Source organism: Cololabis saira, chromosome 14 (assembly GCF_033807715.1).
Source record: "Cololabis saira isolate AMF1-May2022 chromosome 14, fColSai1.1, whole genome shotgun sequence".
NCBI classification, from domain to species: Eukaryota; Metazoa; Chordata; class Actinopteri; order Beloniformes; family Belonidae; genus Cololabis; species Cololabis saira.
In genome coordinates this window covers 14,695,076-14,722,170 of record NC_084600.1, presented here as the reverse complement: position 1 = coordinate 14,722,170, position 27,095 = coordinate 14,695,076, and the positions used below count along the sequence as shown (strand labels likewise).

Here is a 27,095-nt window from a genome sequence, read left to right as displayed (position 1 = left end):
GCATTTTCTTTCTTTAAAAAATATATAATATAAAAAATATAATTCTGTAACAACACAAGACTTTCTGAGGTTTCCTTGTGTGGAAAAAAGGGAAAAAGCTGAAATTAAGAAAAAGTTAACTAGTTCCACCTTAAAAAAGTGGCCTTGTGGTCCCATCAGCTTTCTGTAAAAACATAGAAAATGCACAAATGCTTTATAGAATTTAAAAGGAGATAACGAAAATAAGCATATGAACTCATGGTCAAGTTGAATCTTCAAGCTGATATCAAGTTAAGACCATTTTAACAGCTAACAGGTTGCAACCGGTTATAACTCCCTCAACAGTTCAATACAGTGCGCCAGAATATACTAAAATCATTGCTAGTGGTCATAATAATAGCAATAATAATAATAACAACAATATACTTATCATATTATGTCGAGAATAGGGAGAAAAGATAAGGAGTTTAAGGTTTAATGTGAAACGTTACCGTTGTAGGTACGCCTTATCTCCTGTGGGGGGCGACAGAGTGCAGGATTCAACATCCATTTACCGTAGAAGAAGAAAACCGGGTGCGTCGGTGAAACAGGTCCGTCTTTATTTCAAAACATCATTTACGCCAGGTAAGACCTCCGATTTGTTTTACGAGCATTATGTGATCATTATTGGTACGATAATTCGGGAATATGATGTGTTTGTGGTTAGTTTTGAATCCAGAAGTAATTTTGGTGTGATTGTCTCCAGTAATAGAGCTGGTTTGGTCGCTGAGCTTCCTGCTAATGTGTCCAGGTGAAGGACTTCAGCTGCTTTTAACCTCCACAAGGCAGATACGTGTTACTGTACCTGCGGGTATTGTTCTGTACCTCTGGTGTTCGCACTGCCAAATCCATAAACCCAATACCGCCTGGTAGACTTGTAGTCAAGATCACCTAAACCGAGAACAAGACCAGAGAGTATCCAGACCAAGACTAGTTCAGACCGAGACCAAAAGAAATTCAACTGCAGCACAATAACACAGAGAAGTTGATGATGATGTTGAACTCACTATAAATGTTTCCATCCATCAGCTGAGATCAGATATGTGTGGTGACTGCACTACCGCTATTTCTGCACTATTGGAGGATTGACTTCAGTGCTTTTAAGGATTGACACGACTACTAACTAGTCCCAAAGTCCTCTAGCAGAATAACCAGCTCCAACACCCCCCTCCACCTCAGAAAGTAATGAATAGTAAATTTTACTGATTTAAATTGGACTTAATTTGGAAATGAAACCTGTATTATAAATATTAAAGATACAATTATCGACTTGAAACTGCATTATTTATAATTATAGCAGCCAAATTACACCGTATATCAGCATCACTGAAAGATAAAATAAGATAAGAGATAAGATAATCCTTTATTTTCTCCCTCAGTGGGGAAACTTATTTTGTTGGCAGCAGTACACTAAGCACACACATGCAGGGGAGGGGTGAAAAGAGACTAAAAAGTAAAAAATAAAAAATATATATAAAATATGTATAATTACAGAAATATGAGCAGTATATACAGTAGATTGAAAGAAAAGAAACGGTGCAAAAAAAAAGCAGGTAGAGTGTGTATGAGGTAGACTCGGAGATATGATATTGCACATCTTATGTTATTGGACAAGTTATTGTCCGTTGGCTACTGAGAGCAGGCCTGGTTGTAAAGTCTGATGGCAGCAGGGAGGAAGGACCTGCGATGCCTCTCAGAAGCCTCGAAGCCGCTCACTGATGGAGCTCTCCAGGGCTCTGACAGTCTCATGAAGACATTGTCCATGTCCACCTTGTCCATTGTCCATGATGGAGGACAGCTTAGCCACCATCCTCCTCTCCCCCACCACCTCCACCGGGTCGAGACTGCAGCCCAGGAGCCTGCAGAAATAGACCTGATGCTTAATCAATCACGATATGCAAATATTATTCATATATTTATTCAAACAAGGCCGTTATAAACACAAAACTGTTATTAGATGCAGATGCACCAAAACATTAAATAAAATGCAAAATACAAATAGTTTACAAAACTGTACATTAATAAGAGGAAGAACTGCTGATCACCAGATTCTGTCACCTTGGTGTGAAACAGCATCTCAATTATCCGAGTCTGAGACCTGGAGAGACCGAGACAAGACCAAGACCACAAAAAATTGGTCTTGAGACCAAAACCGGAACTACAACTCTACCATCTGTATGACAACGGCACTGAATGTTATGAGGGTTTGTGAGATATTGTAGTCACATGATTGTATTTGTGGTTGTGAAATCTTTGAACGCTGCAGAGGAGAATGGACGCACTCGCACACATGCTTACAGACCCTCTTGATCCAAAAGAGGAAAACGATGGACAGATCACAGAGGAATGCATGCTTGGGGGGTGCATAGTGAACCTACCAGAGGACCTACTGGAGGATGTGAGTCGTCTGGCGTGCTTTATCCGTGTTTTTACTGATTATTTACAAAATTAGACACCATCCGGATCTTACTCTTATTTTCTTGTCTGCTTCTGCTTTCAACAGCCTGATATTTTTTTCTCGGTGTTGAGTGAAAACACCTGGAGTGAGGTTCTGACCGATTCTCAGAGACAACACCTTCGTCAGTTTCTGCCACAGTTTCCTGAGAACAAGGCAGAGGAGCAGGATGCCACCATCAGTGACCTGTTCAACGATGGAAATTTTAACTTTGGAAATCCTCTTCATCTTGCACAGAAACTATTTCGAGGTACTTCTTTAACACTTTTCGGACATAAGGCGCTCTGCATTCACCTAATCCTTTTTTTTTTTCACCCACAAAAAGCTGAAACAGTAATCTGAAGGGGTTCAGCCAGTTAACAGATCCATATGACTAATAATTTTAACTAGCACACACTGTAATGACATATTGCATCAGTGAACAAACTACTGCATCTGTAAACTCTCACCATGTGCTTTTCCCTTCCAATATAATGTGCAACACCTAATAATGTCTTCATAGCACCCGAGGGAAATGAATGCAGCTGCTGAATGTGCAGTACATCCTTGTTGACATTGTAGAGACGTGGAACCCCGATGAAGATTAACGTTTCTCTGGGCCTGACAGCAAAAAACGTCTGTCACTGGAAGAGCAATAAAATACTTAAATGCCCCGTATCACATCAGCTATTCAGTAACCGTAAACATCTTAAAAGTAATATTTTCAATTCAATTCAGTTTTGTTTATATAGCGTCTATTACAACAGAATTCACCCATACAACTGCTCTCATCCACCTTCGGTCCGTTTTACACAACCACCGCATTTTGTTATGGCTACATCACCTGTTATCATTTAAACAACCGTGACTTTAAAATTGTTTTTCATCTCGTGTTACCCAGCATTCATCCAGCGCAGAAATGTTCCTACTTGTCTCATTGTTTTAACATAAAACTACCTTTGATTGACAGGATGTCCTTTTAACAGAGTGATGTTTTTATTCATGTTGTGTATCACTTATCTGTAAAAAAAACCCACTTTTCACTGCTACAGTAAGTAAGGCTCAACAGAGTTTTGAAGCACTATTAACTGAATATTCTCACTCCGTTTCAGATGGTTACTTCAACCCAGAAGTGGTCAAGTACAGACAATTGTGTGCCAAATCCCAGAGGAAACGCCACCTACACTCCCTTCAGCAGTATTACCACAGACTCTTGAAGCAAGTTCTTGTCTCCAGAAAGGTTTTTTCTCTTTTTTCCAATTAATATATCTGTTGTATTTGGCCAGCAGCCAGAGCCAGCTTGGTCTTATTGATGCTTCTCATTGTAGGAACTGCTGGACTTTGTTGTTCACAATGGTCTGGACTTTCCTCCAAAAAGGAGGTTGCCAAGCAAGACACACGCTGAGATGAGAGAGTCGAGGGTGAAGAGACGACTGAGTCGCATACTTAAGGAAGTCAAAACTGAGTGTGGAGACAGCAACGCCTCGTCTGATGATGACGGTCAGTCTTTTGTTTAGCATGCGTCACTGCTAATGATATAGAGATTATGTACAGTTGTGAAGCAGTTCCATGATTTCTGAATTGAAAAGCAGTTTTGTAAAGTTGACTACATTTTTTTTTTTCCTTTAAAAAAAAAAAAAAAAAAAAAAAATCTTTTTCTGATCTTATTTCACATTATTGCAGACGTATCCTTGTGGAGTCCGACGCCTCCGTCACCCTCTTCTCCAACACCCACCGTCTCACTCAGAGTACTTCCCAGCCTCTCCACACAAGACATGAAAACTACGGGTCAGTTGCTGTTATTGTAGATGATGTTATACCAGAATGTTTGAGGACATTTATTTGTATTTATCAATTCATTTATTTTTTTCTCACAGAAAAAGTAGAACTGGGTGAACTCGATTTGAAAGTCATGCTGCAAAACCACTGCGAGAAGAGGAAGCGCCAGCCAGTAAGTTGGTATAGAAGAAGAACATGATTTCTTCTTTTCTTTGTACCCTGTATCACTAACGACCGACTTCCACAGGATCATCCAGACTTGATAACTTCAGATATCCAGCTCAGAGACATACTTTCAAGAGCAAATATAGGTCGGAAAGGGACTATGCGTAAGTAAATGTTTTATTGTTCCCAAGTCTTTCTTTTTACATTTTTTTTTTATTCTTACAGAGTAAATGAATATGTTTTGTTTTTTTAAATCCTCTAGCGCTCTTCGACCTGCCTCTGCCTAAGAAGAAGATGAGAGATGAGAGAAGGAAGAAAAAACTGAGGACTATAAAAGTGGAATCTGAGGATCCTTGTGAAAGTCTCCCCCCTTCAGACGCCCCCCCAGCCCAACCAGTCAACATCATGAACTCCCTCCCAGACGCCCCGTCCACCCCCCTGACCAACATCAAGGAGGAGTGAGTCTAACAGTCTAATATTGTTAGCAGCAGTGTGGTTTTATGTCGGTGACGAGCGCCGCAGATCCAGTGTGTGGTTGAGATTAGGGCTGGGCGATATGGACCAAAAGTCATATCTCGATATTTTCTAGCTGAATGGCGATACTCGATATATATCGATATTTTTTCTGTGCCATAATTGGGGTTTCCCCCAAAGCATTATAGCATAGCATCTCTGTTAGCTTCATTTTTTTCTGAGGCAAACCCTTAAATAAACAGTCAGTTTAATACAATGCCTCGTGCCAAATGTCACACAGGTACCTTTATTAACAGAGGTCTGCACAATATCAAAATGTATAAAACAAATGAAATAAAAATAAACTGCTTGCATATATAGAATAAAAATGCTTCTTGAATAAAATAAAACAAATATCCCTTTCCTGCATAACAATTAAATTAAAATACACTGTGCAATTAATACAATGTAAACAGTAACAGGCAGACTTTTCCACTGAGGTTGACAGTTGTGCAAATAACAAAACATTTGTGAAAATCTCAAATAAAACATTCAGGTCAATTTGTCACAAAATAAGCTACCGGTATATCAAAATCATTAAAAAAATATATATCTATTTTTTTAAATCGATATAAACGATATTGTCTCGTACCATATCGCGTTTGAAAATATATTGATATATATTAAAATCTCGATATATCGCCCAGCCCTAGTTGAGATGCAGACGGAGAAGTACTGGGAAGGTCTTAGAAGATTTTAGAAATATCGATATCAAGTAAAGAGCTTCTCTAAGGTCTTAAACAAGGTTCTGTAGTAGTTCTACATTACCACTCTGCCACATCCAGCCAGTCTCAGATCTTTATTGTTGTTTTTTTGTTAAATCCTCTTTATAATGAAATCAGATGTGGTTGAGCGCCTCCTGACCTCCTAATCCATGCATGGCATCATCAATGACAGCTGTGGACTTCCACCACAATAAAGCTAAACGCTGATGTAAATAATGATTATTCTGCAGGATTGTGGAGGAGTGTCAGAGCAGCCCGGTTACAGTTGAGGAAATAGCTGCCAGTTTCTTCAGCTTATTGGAGAGCATCTTTAGAGCAGAATGCCTTGCCAGCACTTCTATGGTATGTAGTCACTCACGTCAGAGTTTCACGTACATTTCATACAAAAGGAGCACAATACCAAACACACATTCTAACACAGAGAATTTGAACTTCCAGCTGGAGGAAAAGGTTCAGTTGTGGCAGTCGTCTCCAGCCAGTTCTCTCAATGTTTGGTTTTCATCTGCCTCCTGCTGGTCAGATCTGGCACTTCAAGCTCTGCAGTTTCTCGCAGGAGAGACTAAAGGTGAGGAGCAGCGACCGCTTACACTAAAATGACTATTTACGACACTATCTAAGTATGACTTTAATGCCCTCTGTCCCACTTGTTTGTCAGATGGCATGATGGCGCTCCCCAGCGGCTTTTCTCCATTCGTGGAATTTGTGGATGAGTCTCAGCAGTGGCGATGGATCGGTAAGAGAGTTCAGCTGCTCAGTGTCCGTCGTGCACGGTGTCCAGAATGATTATCGTCATGGCTTCTCCTAGGTCCCACTCAGGACACGGAGAAGGATCTGTGTGCCCTCTGTCAGCTGTGGCTGGACTCCAAAGACTTTGTTGTTAAGGTAGAGTGAATGTTTTATCGTAAACATGTTTCAGCACGTTCTCCTCCTTGTTTATTATGATTTTAAAAGGTTTTCTTCATCTCCTACAGACCGAGAGTGAAGACATGATAGAGATGACTTCTCCAACACCAAAACTGTAAAATATATTCTTATTCATAAAGAATTAAAGTACACCGTATAAATATATACTTTTTTCTCCATACCAAAGCTGGTTCTAAGAGGTTTAATATTTCCAACGACAGGTCGACTGATTATGTGGTGCGGCCCAGCACTGGAGATGAGAGACAGGTGTTTCAAGTCCAGGTTCGTTTGTTCTGCTCTAATATTTGAACCGTTTTCCTTCTCGACCTCTTTAGATGAACTTACTTTTTGTGTCTTAGGAGCAGCAACGATACAACCAGCCGCACAAAGCCTTCACCTTCAGGATGCACGGCTTCGAGTCCGTGGTGGGGCCCGTGAAAGGGGTGTTTGATAAGGAGATGTCTCTCAACAAGGCCAGGGAGCACACGCTGCTCCGCTCCGACCGGCCGCCATACGTCACCATTCTCTCTCTGGGTTAGAACTTCTCTTTTATCTGGTTTGTCTGGTTTATCTGGATCCCGGGAGACCACTGACACGGCTCTGGCTTCCTTCCCCTAGTTAGGGATGCAGCAGCCAGGTTGCCGAATGGAGAGGGAACAAGGGCGGAGATCTGTGAGCTGCTCAAAGACTCCCAGTTTCTTGCCCCAGATGTCACAAGTGCACAGGTATCAAGGTTTTTCACTCTTTTGTTTTTTATTATTTTAAATCCCTCGCATACGGCAGATTTCCTTCACTTGACTCAGTTTTTAGCTTAATAAAAGATCTGTTTTCTGTACAGTTGCTCCCTTAAGATTCTTACTTCCTACTTCTAGTTTGTGATTAGTTTTCCTTTTTTTAAATTAGGTGAATACGGTTGTCAGTGGGGCTCTCGATCGACTCCACTATGAGAAAGACCCCTGTGTTAAATACGACATTGGTCGCAAACTGTGGATCTACCTGCACCGCAACCGCAGCCAGGAGGAGTTTGGTGAGCAGGAGAATTATTTTACTTGAAAACTCATTTAAGTGTTTTGGGAGGGTAATCGTGTAAAATATATAATGATGAAGAATCAAGTATCTATATTTAACCCAAAGGGAAGCTTTAACTTATTGTAATTCTTTTGTTATGAGGATTTATTATAATTATTATAACTCTGTTTTCTTTGCTTGACTCAGAGAGGATTCACCAAGCTCAAGCTGCAGCTGCAAAAGCAAGAAAAGCTCTGCAGCAAAAGCCCAAACCGGCCTCCAAGCCTGTAAGTTACTCCACAAAAACCATTAAAGGTATAGTCTGTAATGTTGGAGAGCTAGCAAGATTTGAAAGCGGCACCTCATCTAAGCCCCGCCCCCTCCTCCCCCTCCCGTCAGTGCTCCGTCCAAAGCCACGGCCCCACAAACTTTGGGGAATGCGCATTTGCAGGAGTCGAGTTTTCCAGGACATTTTGGATAGCACATTTTCAACAAAACTACCACATGTCTCATTCACCTGTAAGTGAGGCTGGTTTTAGGGGGGGCAGGGGTGGGCTGTGCCCACCCAAACGTGCGTCCTGCCCACCCAATCAAAGTTATGGGGATCCTTTATTTTTTTATAATTTTATTTTTTCATAAATATAAAAAAATATCACAGAATATCTGTACCGTTTCTGATTGGGTCGGCACTGCGCATCATTTTTAGACACAACAATGAACGCATACCGCAAAATTGTGTCTCGGCGGAGGGACCCGACGTCCCAGCAAAATGAGCACAACAGAGAAGTTCAGAACAGCACACAGAGCACACACTGAAGGCTGATTTTTGGTTCTGCGTTTCACCAACGCAGAATGGTGCTCGTCCCTGCGTACCCTACGCTGTAGGTTACGGCGTACCCTACGCCGTAGCTGTGGCAACAGAGCCTGCACGGCACCGCAGCTTTTTCTGAACACATTATTCACTGGCTACTCTCAGGATGGAAGGACCATTTCACCCAGTATAACAAAAAATGTTTTTGAATACGATTACAGACTATACCTTTAATGTAACAAATAAGAAATCATTGGCTCTTGAGAAACTCAGCAGTTTGAAAGGTGCCTTTTATTGTTAATTATAACTCTCAATTTGTGCTTTAGAAGTCTGGGAATAAGGATGGAATAAACAAAGGCCCTGGATGTCTGGACTTGGTGCAGGAAATGGGGCCTAATCCCATCTCACCGATCCCTACGACGCCCACTCCAAACACGCCTGGAACTCCCAAGTCCCCCCTGCCCTGCCCCGCCACCACGCCCACCAAGGCCGGCGTCCCAGACGCGATCAAAACGAGCCAGGGGTAAGTCACGAGCAAGGAGTCTCCGTTTGTCTTCAACAGCACATTTTGAATATCCGCCTCATACTCCTCCTCTTTCTGTGGCAGTGTGCTGCTCGTGTCGCCCCCTTCGCTGCCTCAGCTGGGGACCATCCTACCCACCAGCCAGGCTTGTCCTCCGGCCTCCCAGCCGGTCACGTCCCAACACGCCGCTCGGATAGTCAGTCACCTGGCGGCCGGCTCCCTCCCTCAGGTGCGGGTCGTTTCCGCTCAGCCGGGTCTCGGTGCTTCTGCGGGGCAGCAGGCCACGCTGGTTCATCAGGCGCCCCACCAGATCCGGATGCCCGTGTCGGTGGGGACGAAGGGCATTTCGCAGGTACCCTCTCTAAAATGCATGTAAACACCAAGCTTTGTTTTGCATGTTCAAGTTTATTCATAAAGCACTTTAAAAACAACAACAGCTGACCAAAGTGCTGGACAAGAAAGAAAAATTAAAACAAACAGGACAACATAAAACACACAAATGAAATACAACAATCATGGTGAGTTCAATGCTAGTGAGTAAAACTGAGTTTTAAGATGAGATTTAATTTTTTTATTTTTTTTACCTTGTCTGCACATATATTAATGATTGATACCAAAGGCATATATATGTGCATTATTGCTATATTTAATATATATACATATATACGCCTACATACACATACACATACCTACATAAATATATACATACATACAAACCCAGTGATTTTTTTTTTTTTTTTTTTTTAGTTTTTTTTTTAGTTTTAAGAGTTTTTAGATGAGATTTAAAACCAGCCGCGTATGTGCAGCTCGGTCCAGTAAAAGGACCGGAAATGCAGAGGCCCGATCCTCCTGCTCTTTAGCCTGGAGTTGGTCAGCTGATCTAAAAGCCTGAGAAGGTCAATGGACATTTAAAAGAGCTGAGATATAGGCAAGGCAAGTTTATTTGTATAGCACAATTCAACACAAGGTAATTCAAAGTGCTTTACATCAACATTAAAAGCTGCAAGACACAATTAAAAGATGAATAACAAATAAAATTATAAGAAAAGAGGTAAAATAATAAAAAGCACAAGTTGTTTAAAAGTAAGGGCAGTAGAGTACAGCAGGTACATCTCATTCTTACAATGGCAAGAAATACGTTTCTATACGGTTAAAACGTACACAGACCGGGTAAAATACAGTATTACAAAGTAATCTGTGCCGGTTCGTGCGGTGAATCAGACCAATTTGACAATTCTACGTCACAATGCCTGCCTTCAGGGCTTATCCATAACTTTGCGCGGTTTTGAAAAAAAAAATTAATTTAAGAGTACGCTTAAATAACAAATAAAATGATAAGAAAAGAGGTAAAATAATAAAAAGCACAAGTTGTTAAAAAATAAGGGCAGTAGAGTATATAAGAAGGTGCAAGACCATGTAAAGATTTAAAAACAAATAGAATCTAAAAATGGATCTTATAAGGGATAAGGAGCCGATGAAGAGCTGCGAGCTCAGGGGTCACATGGTCCCGCCTGGCCATGTTGCTGGTTTCTAACGGATCCTGCTTGTCGTGAACTTTCAACAGGCGGTGGTTTCTGTGCCTTTGAGAAGTCAGTCTGGTACCAGTCCCGTCCAGGTTCCCACCACCCTCTCCGTGTCAACTGTGACCAAACCTCACACGGGATCACCGGGAAGCCCGGCTCACACCCCCGGTTCTCCCGCCGTGCTCCAAGGTGTCAGCAGCCCCAACATCAAGCAGGTGAAGCCTCCAGTCCCGGCTGTCATGTTCAGTTCGGTTCACATGGGCAGTAATCCCTCATTCTTGGCAGGGGTTACGTTCCAAAAAGAACCCGTGATAGGTGAAATCCGTGAAGTAGTAACCTTTATTTTTTATTTTTTTTACAATAATTATACAAGGGTTCAAATTGAGGATCTGGATCTGAACGGGAGAATCAGTGCAGAATGTTTTGTCTACATTATGTTTACATTTGGCAAGCTGTTTTACATTCATGTACAGTTGTGTGAAAAAGTTTTTGCCCCCTTGCTGATTTCTTATTTTTTTGCATGTTTGTCACACTTAAATGTTTCAGATCATCAAACAAATTTAAATATTAGACAAAGATAACACAAGTATTAAACCGTAATGTTATTGACACACAGGAAATGCAGAAGCGGGGAGACTGTTTAGCCAATCAGAATGCAGAACACAATGCAAATCCGTGAAGCAGCGAGACGTGAAAGTTTTTTTTATTTTATTTTTTATTTTTTTATTGAACACAATTTATAAACAAGAACACACACTTATACAAACTGCTAGTAGAGGAAATACAATATAAGAAAATAGAACATACTTTGGGAGGTATCATGAACAAGAGACATACACACAAACAATAAGGTAAACAAGTAAAATTTATAACAAAAAAACACTAAGGCATTTTAAGGCAAATAGCATCGACATTTCAGAAAGAGATTAAAATAAAAGATACTTTGGTATATCGGCTAATAATTTTTTTTATAGAGACAAAAAAACGTTTGAGATCATTTAAAAAACATTGGAAAGAGGGCTTCATTTTTCTCCACTTACAACAGTGTATATGATATTTAGCCAGTAAAAGAATGACATTAACCAAGATTGGACACTGATTTGTCAATTGTATCTATGTAAAAAATAATATTAGCGATTTCTAATTTTGGAATGTCATTCATTTTTAAAGATAGCCAATTTCTAATTTCATGCCAAAAGGTTAATGAGACAGGACACAATAGAAACATGTGGTCAAGTGATTCTTCAGATTCATTACAAAAAGCACAGGGGTCAACTTCAAATTTAAATCTATGTCTCAAAAATTCAGCGGTTTGATACATTTTATTGATCAATTGAAAATGAGTTTCCTTGACTTTGGGGGGAATGGGCCATTTGATATAGTTTGAGTGGGCTTTTTCCTAGTGTAGAGAAACTTAAAGACTGTGAAGTGTCAGAATATAGTCATTAAATGATCTCGACTTAAAGACAGCACTTATAAACTTGTTATTACATTTCTTATCCAATAGCCCATAATCCTCAATAACTAACACAGGAAACGTGAGATGTGAAAGGTGAACCGCGTTATAGAATCAGAATCAGAATCAGGTTTATTGGCCAAGTTAGAACCTGTCAGACAGGGAATTTGACTCCGGTTAACACCGTTGGCGACCATTCTCTAGCGACTGTATTTACTTTGGTTGCTTGTGTTCACCTGCAGGTGTCCATCACGGGGCAGTTGGGCATGAAGACTCCTGGCGGGACAGGAATTCCCATCACGGCGACTAACCTGCGCATCCAGGGTAAAGATGTCCTCCGCCTCCCGCCGTCCTCCATCACCACGGACGCCAAAGGCCAGACGGTGCTGCGCATCACCCCGGACATGATGGCTACTCTCGCCAAGTCCCCCGTCGCCACCGTCAAACTCACCTCCGACTTCCTGGGCGCGGCCACGTCGGGCAGCAAGAGCATCTCTGCCACCCTGCATGTGACCCCCACCTCCGCGGCCTCCGGCGCTCCCAGCGGCGCGGGGGAGGCGCAGGCCGCCAAGGCGGGCCCCGTGGCCTCCACGGTGCTGAAGGCGGCCGGAGACACGGCCATACGCCTGATGCCCACGCTGGCCGTCACCATGGCCGACCAGAAGTCGCGGACTTTCTCCAGCGTCTCCTCCCCCGACAAGACCGGCGCCACCATCCGGATAATGCCGGGCCTCGGGGTCATCCCGCAGAAACAGGGTCAGACCATCACCATGACGACCACGACGGGCAGCAAGACGCTCACAGCGTCGACATGTGCCAACGTTGTGACAATGGCCGCCAACGTGGTGGCGGGCGCCAAGGGGATCACCGTGGCGCCTGGAGCCTCGGGCTCCACGCTGACGCTGGGAACCGCCACCGCCACCGTCCGACAGGTGCCCGCCACCGTGGTCTCCACGCAGTCGGTACGACTTCCTGTTTCTGAAGTTTATCCTGCTTATAGTTTAAAGGAGCATGAGGCAGGATTTATGAAAAAAATTCTTATACGTTTTAAGTTTTCTAGTAATAATGTCAGATGAAGCGTTCCAAACCCAAAAGAATGAGCCCTCTAGTGCAGTGATTCTTAACCATAGGGCCGCGGCCCACACTTGGGCCGCGAGCGCCATCTAGTGGGCCGCGAAAAAAATTCAGTTTTGTACGTGTGGGCCGCGGGGGCCGCGGGACTGCATAGCAACTCCCGATCAAATGAGGAGAAGAAGACCCTCAGCTAGCTCTATGTGTAATAGTAAGAGAAATGGTGTGTATTTATAGAGAAAATCCTTCATTTTGCACAGAGTAGGTTTAGATCCGCCAGGATCAGGGATCGATTACTTGGGTCTGCGCCCAGAGCGAGCGAGCGCGGCGTGATCAATTATCCTGACTCGTCCGCGCAGCCGGGGAGGTCGGTGCCGCTCGGGCGGTGGGCTCCATCGTTACTGCTGAAGGATTGTACATGTAGATGTGTCTGCTGGACTGGACTGTTGTTCGGGCTCGCAAAAGCATCGGAAAGTGACTCTGCTGCAGCGCGACCAGAGAGCTGCGGGTTCTGCCCGGCCGTCTCAGCTGATCAGGCTCGGATGAAATCCGACACGCGCAGTCCTGACAACTTATTAATGTAAATAAAACTTAGTAAGTTACTTAGTAAGTAATTAGCTTGACTCTTACTAAAAAGGAGAATTGGGGTCTCCAGGAAATATCTGGTTTAGAGCGGCAAGGTATGGATGTGTGTCCAAGTTAAAGGACACGGATACGGATTTCCAGGTCAAATGAGTTTAATTAACTGTGGTCTGTAACAATACAAACAAGAGAAAAACGTATTAATATACCGAAACCAGAATACAAAGTAAATAACAACTTACATGTTTCATTCGTCGGAGCGTAACGGTTGTGGTGCGTTCAGGGACCGTTGGTAAAGTCTGGTGAGTCCAGTAACGTAGGACAATTAAATATACACATAGAAAAAACGAATAATATAAAATACTATGAACTAGTAAACATAAGCAGTGTGGGCTTTCTAACACAGCCGCCCCCGAGTGTCTGCATGGACAATCGAATCCAAGGTAGAAAGGCCACTCAGGTAAGTGTATCCCCGACTTCATCATCTTCAAGCTTAGGGAGCTTGACTAAGCGAACTACTGGTCGGATGTAGGTCCGATCTTTGACCTTCATGGCAGCAGTCTGGAGGCTTTCTAGGAGGTCTAAATGCACACATTGAGTAGTCATGCATTTGAAGACTATGCCCCAGCGATTCTCTGTCCGACGTCCAATCTTGACAGAAAGGGGGCCGAAACAATCGACACCCCTTGACTGCTTCCCTCCCCCGTATAATCCAAAACTGGCGACACAGTTCAGCCAGAACTGTCTTTGGTCCAGGATGAAGGGGAGTCTCTTCGAAATCCTGGATGATGAGCTTAGTCGGAGGATGCTTTTGGTCTAATACGACCGGGTGGATGGCATCCGATTTGAGCTGCTCAGCTCGTCGAAGTCTCCCTCCGACTCTGAGGAGTCCTGTCTCCTTATCATACTTGGGACATAAGGATCCCAAACGACTGTTGGTTGGTAGGGGTCGGTCAGACATGAGTGCCTTGACCTCCTCCGGGAATGACCCAGACTGCGATTGGTTTAGAAGGAGATTCTCTGCCTTGATGTAACCAGCTGCTTCAGGTGAGCTAGAGCTTGGGTCGGCCGCCCCATGTAGGGATCGTGCTGTTGCCTGCATGAGGTTCTTCCATGTGGAAAACGTGCTGACATCAGGGAGTTGAGGACTGGAATTGCATGTCCCGTGGCCACAGAAAACTGATTTCTCCATTTCGCTATCCTCTGGTTCTGGATAGGCTGACGGGCTAGCTGGCCAATGATCCTCGGTGTGACGCAAGAACTTCGGGCCTTGGGGCCAGCGGTGTGGTCGGGACAGCTCCTTCAAGGTCTTGCCCCGTGTGATATCATCAGCAGGATAACTTTCTACGTACCTCCAGTTGCTCACAGCAACTGGATACTGCCGGAACCGAATGAGGACGTCTAGCAGCGATGGACCTAGGGCAGGTCCAGGGAGAAGAATGTCATTGAGGGAAGTCCCTTTGTACTGGAAAGAGCAATTAGAGACAATCCTGTCTTTGTTGTTATGCCGCACCATATGGTGAGGTATAAACCACGATTCTGGGGTTGCTGTAGCTATCTCAGATGGCACCACTGCTACATAGCTCGTTTTCTCCAATTTCTGGATCTCCTGACAGTATACTTTGGCACGGTCAGAGTCTTTGGCGAGCTTCCGCTCAGTACTTCGAAGGTTCGGCAACACTGCCTCCATAGGAGCCTGGAGAGTTGTGGAATTGGCTCGACGAAGCAGCGGTGTAGCGTATCTCTGTGTGCCATCAGCAGTGACCCTGACAGTGGATGTCTGGTGTAGGGTTAAGGCTTGCTGATCCTGCTTCGATCGGGTTACCTGCTTCTCGCTCACGTAAGGCAGCGTATCGACCTGCCAAGGACGCTCAACTTTCTTGAAGAGCTCACTGGTCTGTGAGACTGTTGAGGTGAACAGACACTGCTGCTCTGATGCAGGAACTTGGTCAGTGCTGGTGGGACCTTGAAGAGTCCAGCCAAGCTTGGTGTGGACTGCAATGGGTCCTCCTGGTGGGCCTAAACGTACTGGCTCTATAGGTGTCAGGAGATGAGGCATGTCAGATCCGATAAGCAGAAGGGGTTGGACGTGGTCCACGTGAGGCAAAGGTAGGTTGCGGAGGTGTTTGTATCTCCGTTGGAGAGTTGTCACTGGGTAAGAGTGCTCGGAGAGACTCAGGGTATCACATGTAAATGCCTGACGTATGTGATACTTCTCACCAGGTTTAGGCAGGGAAGACACATGAAATGCAACTGAAGCACCGTGAAGCTGCACTACCTCTTGGTGAACAGTCCGAAGGTTGAGCGTTTCAGGCTCTGAGGTGAGGTTGAGGTGTTGCACGGCTTGTGGCAGGATGATGCTTCGCTCCGATCCATCATCAAGTACTGCATAAGTCTCTAGTACTCGATCTCCATTATGAAGAAGGACTTTCACGACCTTCAGCATCACCTTTGGGGACCTATTCGGTCTATCTAAGTACACTCTTGTGCTCGGAGTGGTCACCATGAGCACACTCTTCTGGATTTGCTGGACTACATCATGCAGTACTGTCAGATGCTGCTCTTTGCAGGTGTTGCAAGGTCGCTTGAGGGTGCAAAAATCAGGCTTGTGAGATCGTCCGCATTTCCAACACCGCTGTCCATCAGTTATCCACTTCACGATCTGTCCTGTGCTCAGTTTCTTGAACTCTGTACAGGCGTTCAGGAAATGCTCTTTAGTGTCACAATGGGGACAGTAAGGTTTAGGTTTAGATGAGGGCATAGGTTGTGGAAACCGTCCCTTGGAGCCTTGGTCGTCATTGGCAGTGAGGAAAAACGCTGTAGGTTTCTCTTTTGATTTATGGAAAGCCCGGTGATCTTTATTTGTTGGCTTGGGAGATTCGTAGTTGTAGAGAGCAGCAGCTCGACCTGCTATGCGCTTAGCCTGGGATTTCCTCTGTAACCAGGAGCCCAAGTCAGATAAGGTATAGGTTTGGTCAGTACCTGTCCGAAGTATACCTTGGTTCAGGCAGTATTCCACGAACCCATCGCGATAGCTTGGCGGCATCTTACTCATTAGTCGGTCGACATGAGATCCACATCTTAATTCATAGCCGTTCTGTCCCTCCAGAGTCCTAAGCATGCCTACCAGTGATTGGATAGACAGGGCGAAGGCATCAAATGCTTCGGAGTCTCCGAACTTGAGGGCTGGAGTGTTCAGAATGGCGCCCAGTTCACTTTGGACAAGCTGACGGGGTTGCCCATACTTGTCCTGTAGAGCTTGGATGGCCATGGTGTACGGCCTCGGATCGTGCATGTAGGCCTTGGCCAGCTGGAGTGCACTTGGTAGTTTCAGGTGTCCAAGGAGAACTTGGTACTTGTACTGCTCGTTCAGGTGCTGATGACAGTTTAACAAGTTGTCAAGGGCCATCTTCAGTAGAGCAAAGTCACTTTCTTTATCACTGTCGAAGAAGGGGATCATAGGCTTTGGAACACCGTAGGATGATGCAAGGAACAAATCCATACTGCTTGATGCTGCTTGGACAGGGTAGGAGAAAGCTGCACTAGGTTGGTAGTGCTGCGGTGGGTGAACTGCATATGGTGTATGCTGTGCCTGATATAATGTAGCACCTATAGGAGCAGGCTGATAACTCGTAGGTGCTAGATTAGTAGGCAGGGATGCTGAAGGAAGAGGTGAATGTGGCGCTGGAGGCTGAGCTGGAGATACTGGAAGCGGAGTCGTATGGAGAGCTGGATGTGGAGCCAGAGCCGCAGGGGGTGGAGCCACAGACACTGGAGTCGGAGCCGCTCGGAGAGCTGGAGGCGGAGCCACGATTTGCGCTTGAGGTGGAGCCACAGACACTGGAGTCGGAGCCGCTTGGAGAGCTGGAGGCGGAGCCACGATTTGCGCTGGAGGTGGAGCCACAGATGCTGGTGTCAAAGCTGCGTACACAGCTGGAGCTGGAGCCACAGATGCTGGAGTCAAAGCTGCATGTACAGCTGGAGGTGAGGCCACAGATGCTTGAGTCAAACCCGGGTGTAGAGCTGGAGGCGGAGCCATAGACGCTGGCGGAAGAGCTGGAGTCATGCCTGCTTTTCCATCATCTGAGGGAGGAGGTGAGGCGCTGATGTGATGAGTATCCTGTGCTTTCTCTTTAAGTAGAGAAGTAACCATTTTGGCTATCACCAGTTCATTCTCTCTCTTCTTTAGTTGTCGCCGTTGTTCCAGTTGTCTGGTTAATGACTCTCGGGCTCTAAGGGCTTCCTCCTGTAGCTGTTGGGCCTCTCTGGCTTGATCTTGTAGTCTCTGACATTCAAATTTGGCCTGTCGGTCATCTTCCAGCTGCTGCTGCATCTCCTCCAGCTCCATCTGCTTCAGTCGCTCTTCGAGCTGGGCTGTTTCCAGTTCTGAGAGGACCCTGGAGGAGAATCTGCTCCCCGACGAGCGTGTTGAACGTGTTGACCTGGAACTGGAGCTCCTCTGGGATGAGCGTGTTAGCTTACTGCGTGCACATTGGGAGGAAGGAGCCGGTCGTGTGGTTTGGGTTTGTCCCTGAAAAGGGAGAGTTGCAACCACATACTCATCCAGGTACGCTGGAAGGCATCGTTCTCTCCGTGAGGCACGTTGGGGTTCAGATTCTGCTCCGGCATCCGTATATGTAGGTTCCATACCTTGGTTGGTACTCTAATCCGGCTCGAAGGACCATAAAAAGGAGAATTGGGGTCTCCAGGAAATATCTGGTTTAGAGCGGCAAGGTATGGATGTGTGTCCAAGTTAAAGGACACGGATACGGATTTCCAGGTCAAATGAGTTTAATTAACTGTGGTCTGTAACAATACAAACAAGAGAAAAACGTATTAATATACCGAAACCAGAATACAAAGTAAATAACAACTTACATGTTTCATTAATCATTAATGTATTCATTAATCAAATATAACAGCAAATTACTAATTAATATTAACATACCAACTCCAAAGAGGTTTATAAACTATAGAAATGAACAGTAGTAGCATAACTAATATATTACATAAAAGCAGTTTAACTGTAGCTTCAACAAAGTGTGAACGGATAAACATGCTGATGCTCAGTTCACCCTATAATGTCATTTAAGCTCACCTTTAGGCATCTACGCACAGTAAAAACTCATAAACACAGGCGGATGGTTAAAACGGACGAAGAAAACAGCACCATCTATCGGCAGCCGCATGAAGGAAAAGTAAACTGCCTTCGTTTAACGGCGTCGGAGCGTAACGGTTGTGGTGCGTTCAGGGACCGTTGGTAAAGTCTGGTGAGTCCAGTAACGTAGGACAATTAAATATACACATAGAAAAAACGAATAATATAAAATACTATGAACTAGTAAACATAAGCAGTGTGGGCTTTCTAACACTTACAGAGATGAGAAGCCTAACAGGTGGAAAGGGAAGTTCATCCCGGTGTCGTGCCAAAAAGTGATTACCTGCCAGAATCTGATTTCTCCCCTGAAAATGGGTCTTTTCACCTGCCAAAAATTGATTGAAGGCCAAATACAGTTAATAAAAGGTTGTTTCTACCTAAATATGATTTGATCTCATTCTTGAGCTTCATAATATAAACACTAGAGTTCACAGGATTGCTTTTAACTCTTTTAAAGGACCATTACAATACAAAATAGGCATTTTCACCTGGCAAAAATTGATTGAAGGCCAAATACAGTTAATGAAAAAATCAGAAGAAATCAGATTCTGGCAGGCAATCACTTTTTGGCACAACACCGGAATGGACAGATTCATCCTGGTTCAGTCTTCACACTGGGACAAAACCAGTGTCTCATACGTTCAGAGACCGTGGCGTTCAAAGTGCGAAAGTAAAACGCCACTGAAACAAAACACAAAGTTTTTCATCAAACATATCCACTCAAGTCTGAACTGAAGTCACAGAAAATAAGCTGACCATCTTAAACATGTTTGGGTCCACATACAGCTGTGAAGCAGCTTTCTCCACAATGAACAGAATTAAAACTAAATATCGTTCCAGGTTCATCAATGAGCACCTTCACATGTGTATGAGAACCTGACACCATCCAGCCCAGATTTAAAGTCCTGGCAGGAGAAATTAGAGCTCAGTTCTCTCACTGAACGACAGAAAGTGAGGGCATAAGATTAAGGGGAAGAAAGAAAAACTGCAAAACTTTTAAATTGCTAAGATGTGTTTATATTAATTTATTATAAAAATGTGTTGAGACAATTAACAAAGAAAAGGGGAAATTCAAACTGCTGGTAAAGAAATAAAATAAGATAGCATTTGAAAAATAAAATACAATCTTATTTTATTTTTAAGAGAAAAAAATGTGTAATTGAAGTTACACATGTTAATGGGCAAATATGTACTTTTTTAATATAACAGTCAGATGCAGATGTTGATACAACTATGAGGCTACTTGAATATATATATATATATATATATATATATATATATGTATATATATATATATATATATATATATATTTATTTATTATGATGTTCTGGACCCTCGCTGCTATACAGTGTTAATATTTAACGGGCCTCGGGCCACTCTGTACTGAAAAAATTGGGCCCCAAGGTCAGAAAGGTTAAGAACCCCTGCTCTAGTGTATATCTCCGTTGCCTTGAACAGGCTGTGTGCTGCAAAATGTGCTGCAATTCAGGGGCCGAGTTTGCTGTCCTGCGGATGTGACGTCACATGACGCTGCATGTGCGTTCTCCCCGTTCTCCCGTACCGGCTTCGCTGTTGGCTGCAGTACCCCCGACAGCCGTCGTGGCGAAGGGTGGCGCTAATGAGTCATTTCTTAAAAGGAGCCTCATGCTCCTTTAATTGTATAACTATAGGCTTTTTTTTGTTTGTTTTTCAAATTTCTATCCCCAATTTTTTTTTTTTTTTTTTTTTCCCCCATTTTTATCACCCAGTGCTCCCACCTAAGTCAGTCCTGGGCATTGCTCCCTCTACCAACCCTAACTATAGGCTTTTAAATAAACCACGTAGAAGATCTAAAGAGTACGATTCATCCTTTTGGTGACAGACTTGATATCTTACAAGTAATGTAGATATTGTAGATTGTGTCGGGTCAGTCACTGGGGAAATTACATTGATTGGTTACAGTGGAAATGCAAGTCATGTGACATGTGATTCAACCTTTTGGTTATATTTCGGCAGATAATTAAAACGGTTAGAGTTCATGTTCACAGAATTGCCTGTGGGGGTTCTCACATCTGAAGTAAAGACTGAAAGATCCAGTTTCCACTGAACCTGTTGCAGGAGGATAATCATGTGACCTGCTGGGTGGGCACTAACGATAAGCTGAAATGGGTTGAAATTTGAACTGGTCCTTTTTATGGATAAAATACTGATCGGCAAAGCTTCATCTAAAGTCAATGTAAGCTTTTCCCTGACTCACAAAGTCTCTTCTTCCTTTTTTTTTATTTGACACCACCGTAGGGGAAGTTACCTGCACGGATCACCGTGCCCCTCTCCGTCCTCAACCAGCCGCTGAAGAGCAAGAGCGTGGTGACCACGCCGATTGTGAAAGGAAGTCTCAACACAAAGTAAGTCTCTGGCCATGTTTGATGGTGGAAAAGATTCAGTAGAACAGAAGTGTATCGGGACGTTTAGCCTCTTTTCAGCTCGTAGTCACTGCTCCCGTTTCCATCTTAACCTTGTTAATTTGTCAAGTTCTTATCTGCAATAGAAGTTTAATTTGTGTTTTTTCTTGAGCAGTCTCAGCAGCCTGGGTAGGAACATCATCCTGACCACGATGCCTGCAGGGACGAAGCTGATCGCAGGAAACAAACCGGTCAGCTTCGTGACGGCGCAGCAGTTCCAGCAGCTCCAGCAGCAGGGGCAGGCCACGCAGGTCCGTGTACGCCACGTTATCGTCATGGAGAAAATAATCCACTAAGGGCCTGATTTACTAAGATCCTAAATAAAGAGTACTAAATTGCGTGTGCACTGAAAAAGTTTGCACGTGCTGTTGTTGTGTGTTTTGCGGGTGATCAACTAAGAATGCTTGCGCAGTATTTAAATGAGGTGTTGCGTGTCTTACGGTTTGCGCCATGGAGAGTCTGGATGGAAAGCAGGATAGTCGCAAGCGCAAAATGAAATTTGACGAGTTGGAGTTAGAGATATTAGTGGAAGAGGCAAATAAACACATTCATGAACTACAGCAAAGAAATTTAAACATGACCAAAAGAAACGCAATGTGGGAGAAAATCTGCGATAGAATAAATGCAGTTGGTAAGACGAAAAGAACGGCAGATTAGGTTAAAAGAAGGTGGCAAGATATAAGGCGAAGAACTAAAGAAAAAGTGGCCTTTAATAAAACTTGTGCAACCATTTTTAAAATAGCATGCAGCAGAATAAAGACTCTCTCTCTGCGTATTATTTGATTTTGGCGCAATCACAATCCCCGCAATTACTTTCAGGCTTGGTAAATCTCATTGCGTGTGGTAAATGAACCTATTTGCATTTTCCCCTCCCAGTATTTAGCGCTTTCAGGCGGGTACGCCCCATATTGATTATTCATCAGGGCAAAAGTACTAAATGAACAGCGTGTGCTATTTTGCTCATTTGAGAGGCGCAGTCCTCTTTGCACGCTGTTAGTAGATCAGCTTGCACATTGGTTTGCGAGTGATGTCAAGTTTGCACACGTTTTTACACACGCAAACATTTAGTAAATCAGGCCCTAAGACTTTACAGTTATAATGTCACAGGCCAGAGCTGCAATCTTTTATACAGAAGTTATGTTTAGTTTCTGGTGTGCAGTCTTGAAATCTGTGGCTGCTAACTGATGACAGTTAACCAGCGGTGTTTTACTGTCTTTAAAGGTTCGGATTCAAACGGTCCAGACTCAGCCGCTCCAGCAGCACATGGCAACAGGATCCCCAAAACCTGTTTCAACCGTCGTGGTCACAACAGCACCCTCACCCAAGTGTGTACCTGATCCTCCACCTGCTCCTCAACAGTGATCTCATCTCGCAATGATGTCTGTTTGCTTATTGGAGCTCTTTTGTTCTCAGGCCTAGTCGTGATTATACAACCTTTTATGCTCCCGTTGGTCTGGAAACGACCTTGACAGCAAGTCAGAAACCTTCACAGTTAATGCTTTTGGCTCGATCTAAGATTCCTGCTGTCCTCCCGTTTGTTCTCAGTTTCGTTGCCGCTTAAAGGCCAAAATATCTTGAAAGAAAACTCACAAATTCTATAGACAAGTGTGTTTGTTGTCCTTTACAGTGGAACGACCTTTCGCTTGATGCTCTGCAGATGTGAAATGATTTCAAACTGCAACTTGTTACGTTGTAAATATTAAACATTTAATATACCATTGATGTGACTGTCAATAGGATATTGTTTTATTCGTGTGTGTTTTATATGGCATATTAACAGTTGTTCATTGAGTGGGACTTGATTTATTTGAATGTTGTAACTTGATAATATATTTTGTTCTTTTCAAATGACACTTTGTATTTCTGAAATGTTCTCAAACCACAATTTAAATACTTTTTTTTAACAAAAAAGTCTAAAACAATGCCATATAAATCAGAGGTTATCACTTACATAGAGAACATATTTTTCCTATAGACAGGTGATGAAAATAAAAGGTAGACGTGGCCTCATTCTTCATCAGACTCTTCAAGCAAAGCTTTCTGGGAACTTGCTTTGGAGGTTGTGTTTCGCATCCCGATCTCAATGTCCCGTTTCCTCTCCGAGGATCGTGTAACGACACTGTCGGAACAAGAAAAATACAAATATTTAAGTTCCACCTTCATATTTTGCTAGAAAAGATGAGACGAGCTAGAGACGGATGAGGTTTGACCACTGTTCTGTTTATCGTACGCTTGCATCTCATTTTCCGTTGAGCACAGGAGGTGGTAAAAACCATCAATGCACCAGTGACACAGAAGAATAGCAGTTCAGAAACCTGTTGTAAATAATAAATGTCTCAATAATGAGGGTGTGCCCTTTAAGGCATCCAAGTAACCGTCTAATGAAGTCTCGGAGACGGAGACCCCTCGTCTGATTACAGGGGCTTTGGCAGCAGGACGGGGGCCTGCAGCTTTTGAGCTGCTTTAACCGACTGGTATTAACTACATTTGTATGAATAAAAGGCTAGAAAAAAAAAATCATAAATGTCAGATTTTAGTTTTATCATTGAAATAGGTCGTCAGTGTTATCGTCTCTTGAATACTCAACATGCGTTTTCATGTATATAATTATTACTTTTTCATTCCAATTAAATCCCCTACAGTTTAGAAGCTTGTCCCAAATATATTTAAAAATATTTAGTCCTCCGTGCTTGTAAAGGACTTGTCTGGTACGGCACAAAGTCGGTCGGTTCCCAGTATTGTTGGGAGACCAGTTGGTGCAGTGCTGTGATAAAAATGTGATTTATCTCTGCATGCTAATACTGTTGAACTTGCCAGTGTTTATTTAACCCCCCGAGACCTCAGAGGATGACCTTCAGCTGCTTTGCAGAAGCCGGAGTGATTGTATCTCATCATAACCATCGTACTGTACGATGACCCAACAGTTCCTCTGCACTTGGGTGACTCCATACATTGATTTATTTTAGTTTTATCCAGCTTGTAAAATCCCAGATGTATTATCTTTGATGTGTACTATTTCCTGCCTCATTCTGAACCAAAACCAGGTCTTTTTTTAAAAAGCTGTGGAAGTGAAAGACGGGATACTTACAACCAAACAACAGAGGAAACGCTGGCGAGCAGAAGCAGGTCCACAGCCAAGTGCCAGCAGAAGCACATTGTGACAAACATGATGTTGCCATGCTGCTCCAAATCCCACTGTGGTCCGCTCAAGGGGTAAAGCACAAATCCAATCTGAAATGACAAGTTGTTAAATTGATATATTTTGTATTAACCTTTATTTATACAGGTAAAATCTCATTGAGACCTGTTTCAGGTAGAAACAGCAAAATGGAGTTACAGACTAACTGAAGGCACAAGAGACAAAAACAAAACAGGAACATATTAATAATGATGAAATTGATCAGACTGTTTCCGTGTCAAGTATGTGGACAAATAGGAGGGCTGTAGTTGAACTATGGATTTATAGACATACAGGTAGATACCAGTGGTTGGGAGAGTGAGAGAGTACAATGTGCAGTGATGTGTGAGGGGGTTTACAACCAGATAAGAATCTCAAAGATCTGTGATATGCAGCATCCAGTAGATGTCCAGTAGATGGAGTGAGCAGAGGCATTCATGTAAACATAATCCAGGAGTGGAAAGAAAGTGGCTGCAACAATACATTTCCATGCATTAAAAGGTTCTATTTCTAGAGAAATACCCAAATGATGGACTGAGCGTTGTGTTTATCGAGGAGAAACCAGCAGTCAGAGCTGTGAACTGAGGTCCAGAGGCCACTGAGTGGGTTATCATCACGCTGCAGGCTTTTTGATGGATCGCTGCAACCACAGAGCCTACAGAGAGTTGACTGGAACTGGTTGACAACGCTCTGTCTATCTACCTAACGGATGCCACCGCAGTAGGGATTTATAATGAGAAACACATCTGACCTTTGAAACCTCACACGGCGCCTGACTATAAGGGTGCTGAGCTGTGATTTTGATGACAGACACCTGTTTCTGAAAGTGTGTGGACTGGCTGAACGGTGCATGTCGTCACCTGGTAGAACCACGAGCCTTGCAGTATGAACAGGAAGGCCTTGAGCAGCTCCAGGACCACGTTGTTTCGAATGAAAACCTCCGCCATGGTGCTGGCCGATCCACCAAACACGGCCACCAGCAGCAGCGAGTGGATGTGGGCATCGAGGGGTGGCCGAGCATGCACGTGGAAGTAAAACAGAAATCCTGCGTGGCAGCAGGGAGACAGACACAAAACACAGCTTGAATACAGGACTGTCTTAGAAAATTAGAATATTGTGATAAAGTTCTTTATTTTCTAAAAAAAAAAAAAAAAATGTCATACATTCTGATTCATTACAAATCAACTGAAATATTGCAAGCCTTTTATTATTTTAAAATTGCTGATTATGGCTTACAGTTTAAGATTAAGATTCCCAGAATATTCTAATTTTTTGAGATAGGATATTTGAATTTTCTTAAGCTGTAAGCCATGATCAGCAATATTAAAATAATAAAAGGCTTGCAATATTTTATTTTAGTTTTGTTTTTTTAATTGCATTACAGAAAATCACAATATTCTAATTTTCTGAGACAGTCCTGTATACCTTTCAGGGGGGGGAGAGTATCATTTATGAAACCATGAATAAAAACGTTCAGCTTACCTTCAACAAAGAGGGCCAGGGAGAGGGCAAAGCGGTCAACGCCGGCGGGAACCCGTCTGAAGGCAGTGGCAATCACCAGCGCCATCCCAGAAATCCCAAAGAACAGATACATGGTGCTGTGCTGCCAGTTCATCAGCTTGACCCATGACTTGTTGTCCCGGTCGTAGAGGCGGGCGTGCGGGCCATCCACTACAAACTGCTCCACCATGATTCCTGCAACAGGACAATGTTGGGCAAATTAAATGAGGCGGCAACAGGATTGAATCAACGAGCTGGATTTAAGGAGAACTGACCAACAAAGGTGGCAAAGATTTTGAGCCCTCCTTCAATGTAGTCCATTCTTTTGAAGAAAGGTGGCATCACCTGCCGTCCCTTCGGCTGGCTTGTTTTCCAGTAGTGCTGCAGAGTGTGTTTAACCGCCAGCCAAACGCCATAAAACAGGAAGAAGGTGCCTGGGATGGCATGGCCCCCAAAGTTGGCCATCGTTTGGCCTGAAAAACATACAACATGACTTATTAATGCCGCACCAGCAAAGCATTTCATTGTTTGATCACAGCTCTGAGGGTGCAGCACAGCTTATTTCATATGAAGTCACTCGTGGAAAAATCAATAAAAGGAAAAAAAGAGACACCTGAATTCCTGGGATGTTATTTTAAAGTACCTGGCTGCTATGTCCTGCGTTGTGGCCTGTCAGAGCAGGTTTTCCTCTTTAACTCAGATGATAGTAGCTCATTTGTCTTCCTAATGACACACCGGTCAAATAAAAAGCATATATGTGAAATATTCTCATCAAAATTAGTAGAATAGTACTTGGTAGACATTTAACAATGAGATCTTTTTCTACCTTTGTAGCAGTAACTGTGCAGGTCAGCCTTTTTTTTATTGCTGCAGGGAGTGTGACAGAGATAATGCACACATGGCATAGGTGTGTTTAGGAGCTGCGCACAAAGTCAGACAAGTTTTTCTTGACTAGGCCAGTCTGACTTGATGTTTCCATTCTAAATATCACCATTCACACACACATTGCCTGTGTGAGGATAGCTCCAAACACCATCTTCTGATTACCAGTGAGCTGTTTAAAACCAGGTGAGCATCTCAGCGTGTAGAAAACTCACCACTAACCCAAACCACAACACACACGTACCTTACAGTCCTCTGCTTTTGTCCCCAGCGGGAACCTCCGACTCCTGGCAGGTGTCACAGAGGCTCTCTGGTCTGTGTAAACCTCACACACCTGTTGCCGGCTGCTCTAACCTGTGCTGGCACAACACAAAGCCCCACCCCTCATTTGCAATAGTTTCAGTGAGCAAGGCACACCCCCCCC

At 43.6% G+C, this 27,095-nt stretch overlaps 2 protein-coding genes across 6 annotated transcripts; one reads left to right on the top strand and one right to left on the bottom strand.

Moving 5' to 3' along the window:
• The first annotated feature begins 535 nt into the window (after positions 1-535).
• Positions 536-23,128, top strand: nfrkb (nuclear factor related to kappaB binding protein). Of its 4 annotated transcripts, none has more exons than XM_061739813.1 (26): positions 536-603; positions 2,285-2,416; positions 2,522-2,723; positions 3,565-3,692; positions 3,781-3,952; positions 4,136-4,235; positions 4,325-4,403; positions 4,479-4,560; positions 4,659-4,854; positions 5,865-5,976; positions 6,073-6,199; positions 6,290-6,367; positions 6,440-6,516; positions 6,606-6,652; positions 6,759-6,819; positions 6,897-7,071; positions 7,156-7,262; positions 7,441-7,564; positions 7,753-7,832; positions 8,683-8,879; positions 8,964-9,231; positions 10,444-10,617; positions 12,101-12,820; positions 20,948-21,054; positions 21,224-21,362; positions 22,333-23,128. In XM_061739813.1, the coding sequence occupies exons 2-26, from the start codon at positions 2,291-2,293 to the stop codon at positions 22,471-22,473; spliced, it is 3,819 nt and encodes a 1,272-aa protein (XP_061595797.1). In that variant the 5' UTR covers positions 536-603; positions 2,285-2,290; the 3' UTR covers positions 22,474-23,128. The 4 variants fall into 4 exon arrangements, with proteins under 4 accessions (XP_061595797.1, XP_061595799.1, XP_061595798.1 ...); XM_061739815.1 differs by having other exon boundaries at positions 4,136-4,240; positions 4,330-4,403; positions 8,686-8,879; XM_061739814.1 differs by having other exon boundaries at positions 4,136-4,240; positions 4,330-4,403; positions 21,227-21,362.
• Positions 22,794-27,058, bottom strand: tmem45b (transmembrane protein 45B). Of its 2 annotated transcripts, XM_061739822.1 has the most exons (7): positions 26,616-26,740; positions 26,433-26,512; positions 26,065-26,262; positions 25,772-25,984; positions 25,150-25,334; positions 24,200-24,342; positions 22,794-23,230 (listed from the first exon to the last, which is right to left on the bottom strand). In XM_061739822.1, exons 3-7 carry the CDS (start codon positions 26,252-26,254, stop codon positions 23,119-23,121), a joined length of 843 nt encoding a protein of 280 aa, XP_061595806.1. In that variant the 5' UTR covers positions 26,255-26,262; positions 26,433-26,512; positions 26,616-26,740; the 3' UTR covers positions 22,794-23,118. The 2 variants fall into 2 exon arrangements, with proteins under 2 accessions (XP_061595806.1, XP_061595805.1); XM_061739821.1 differs by lacking the exons at positions 26,433-26,512; positions 26,616-26,740 and adding an exon at positions 26,916-27,058.
• Positions 27,059-27,095: the final 37 nt, after the last annotated feature.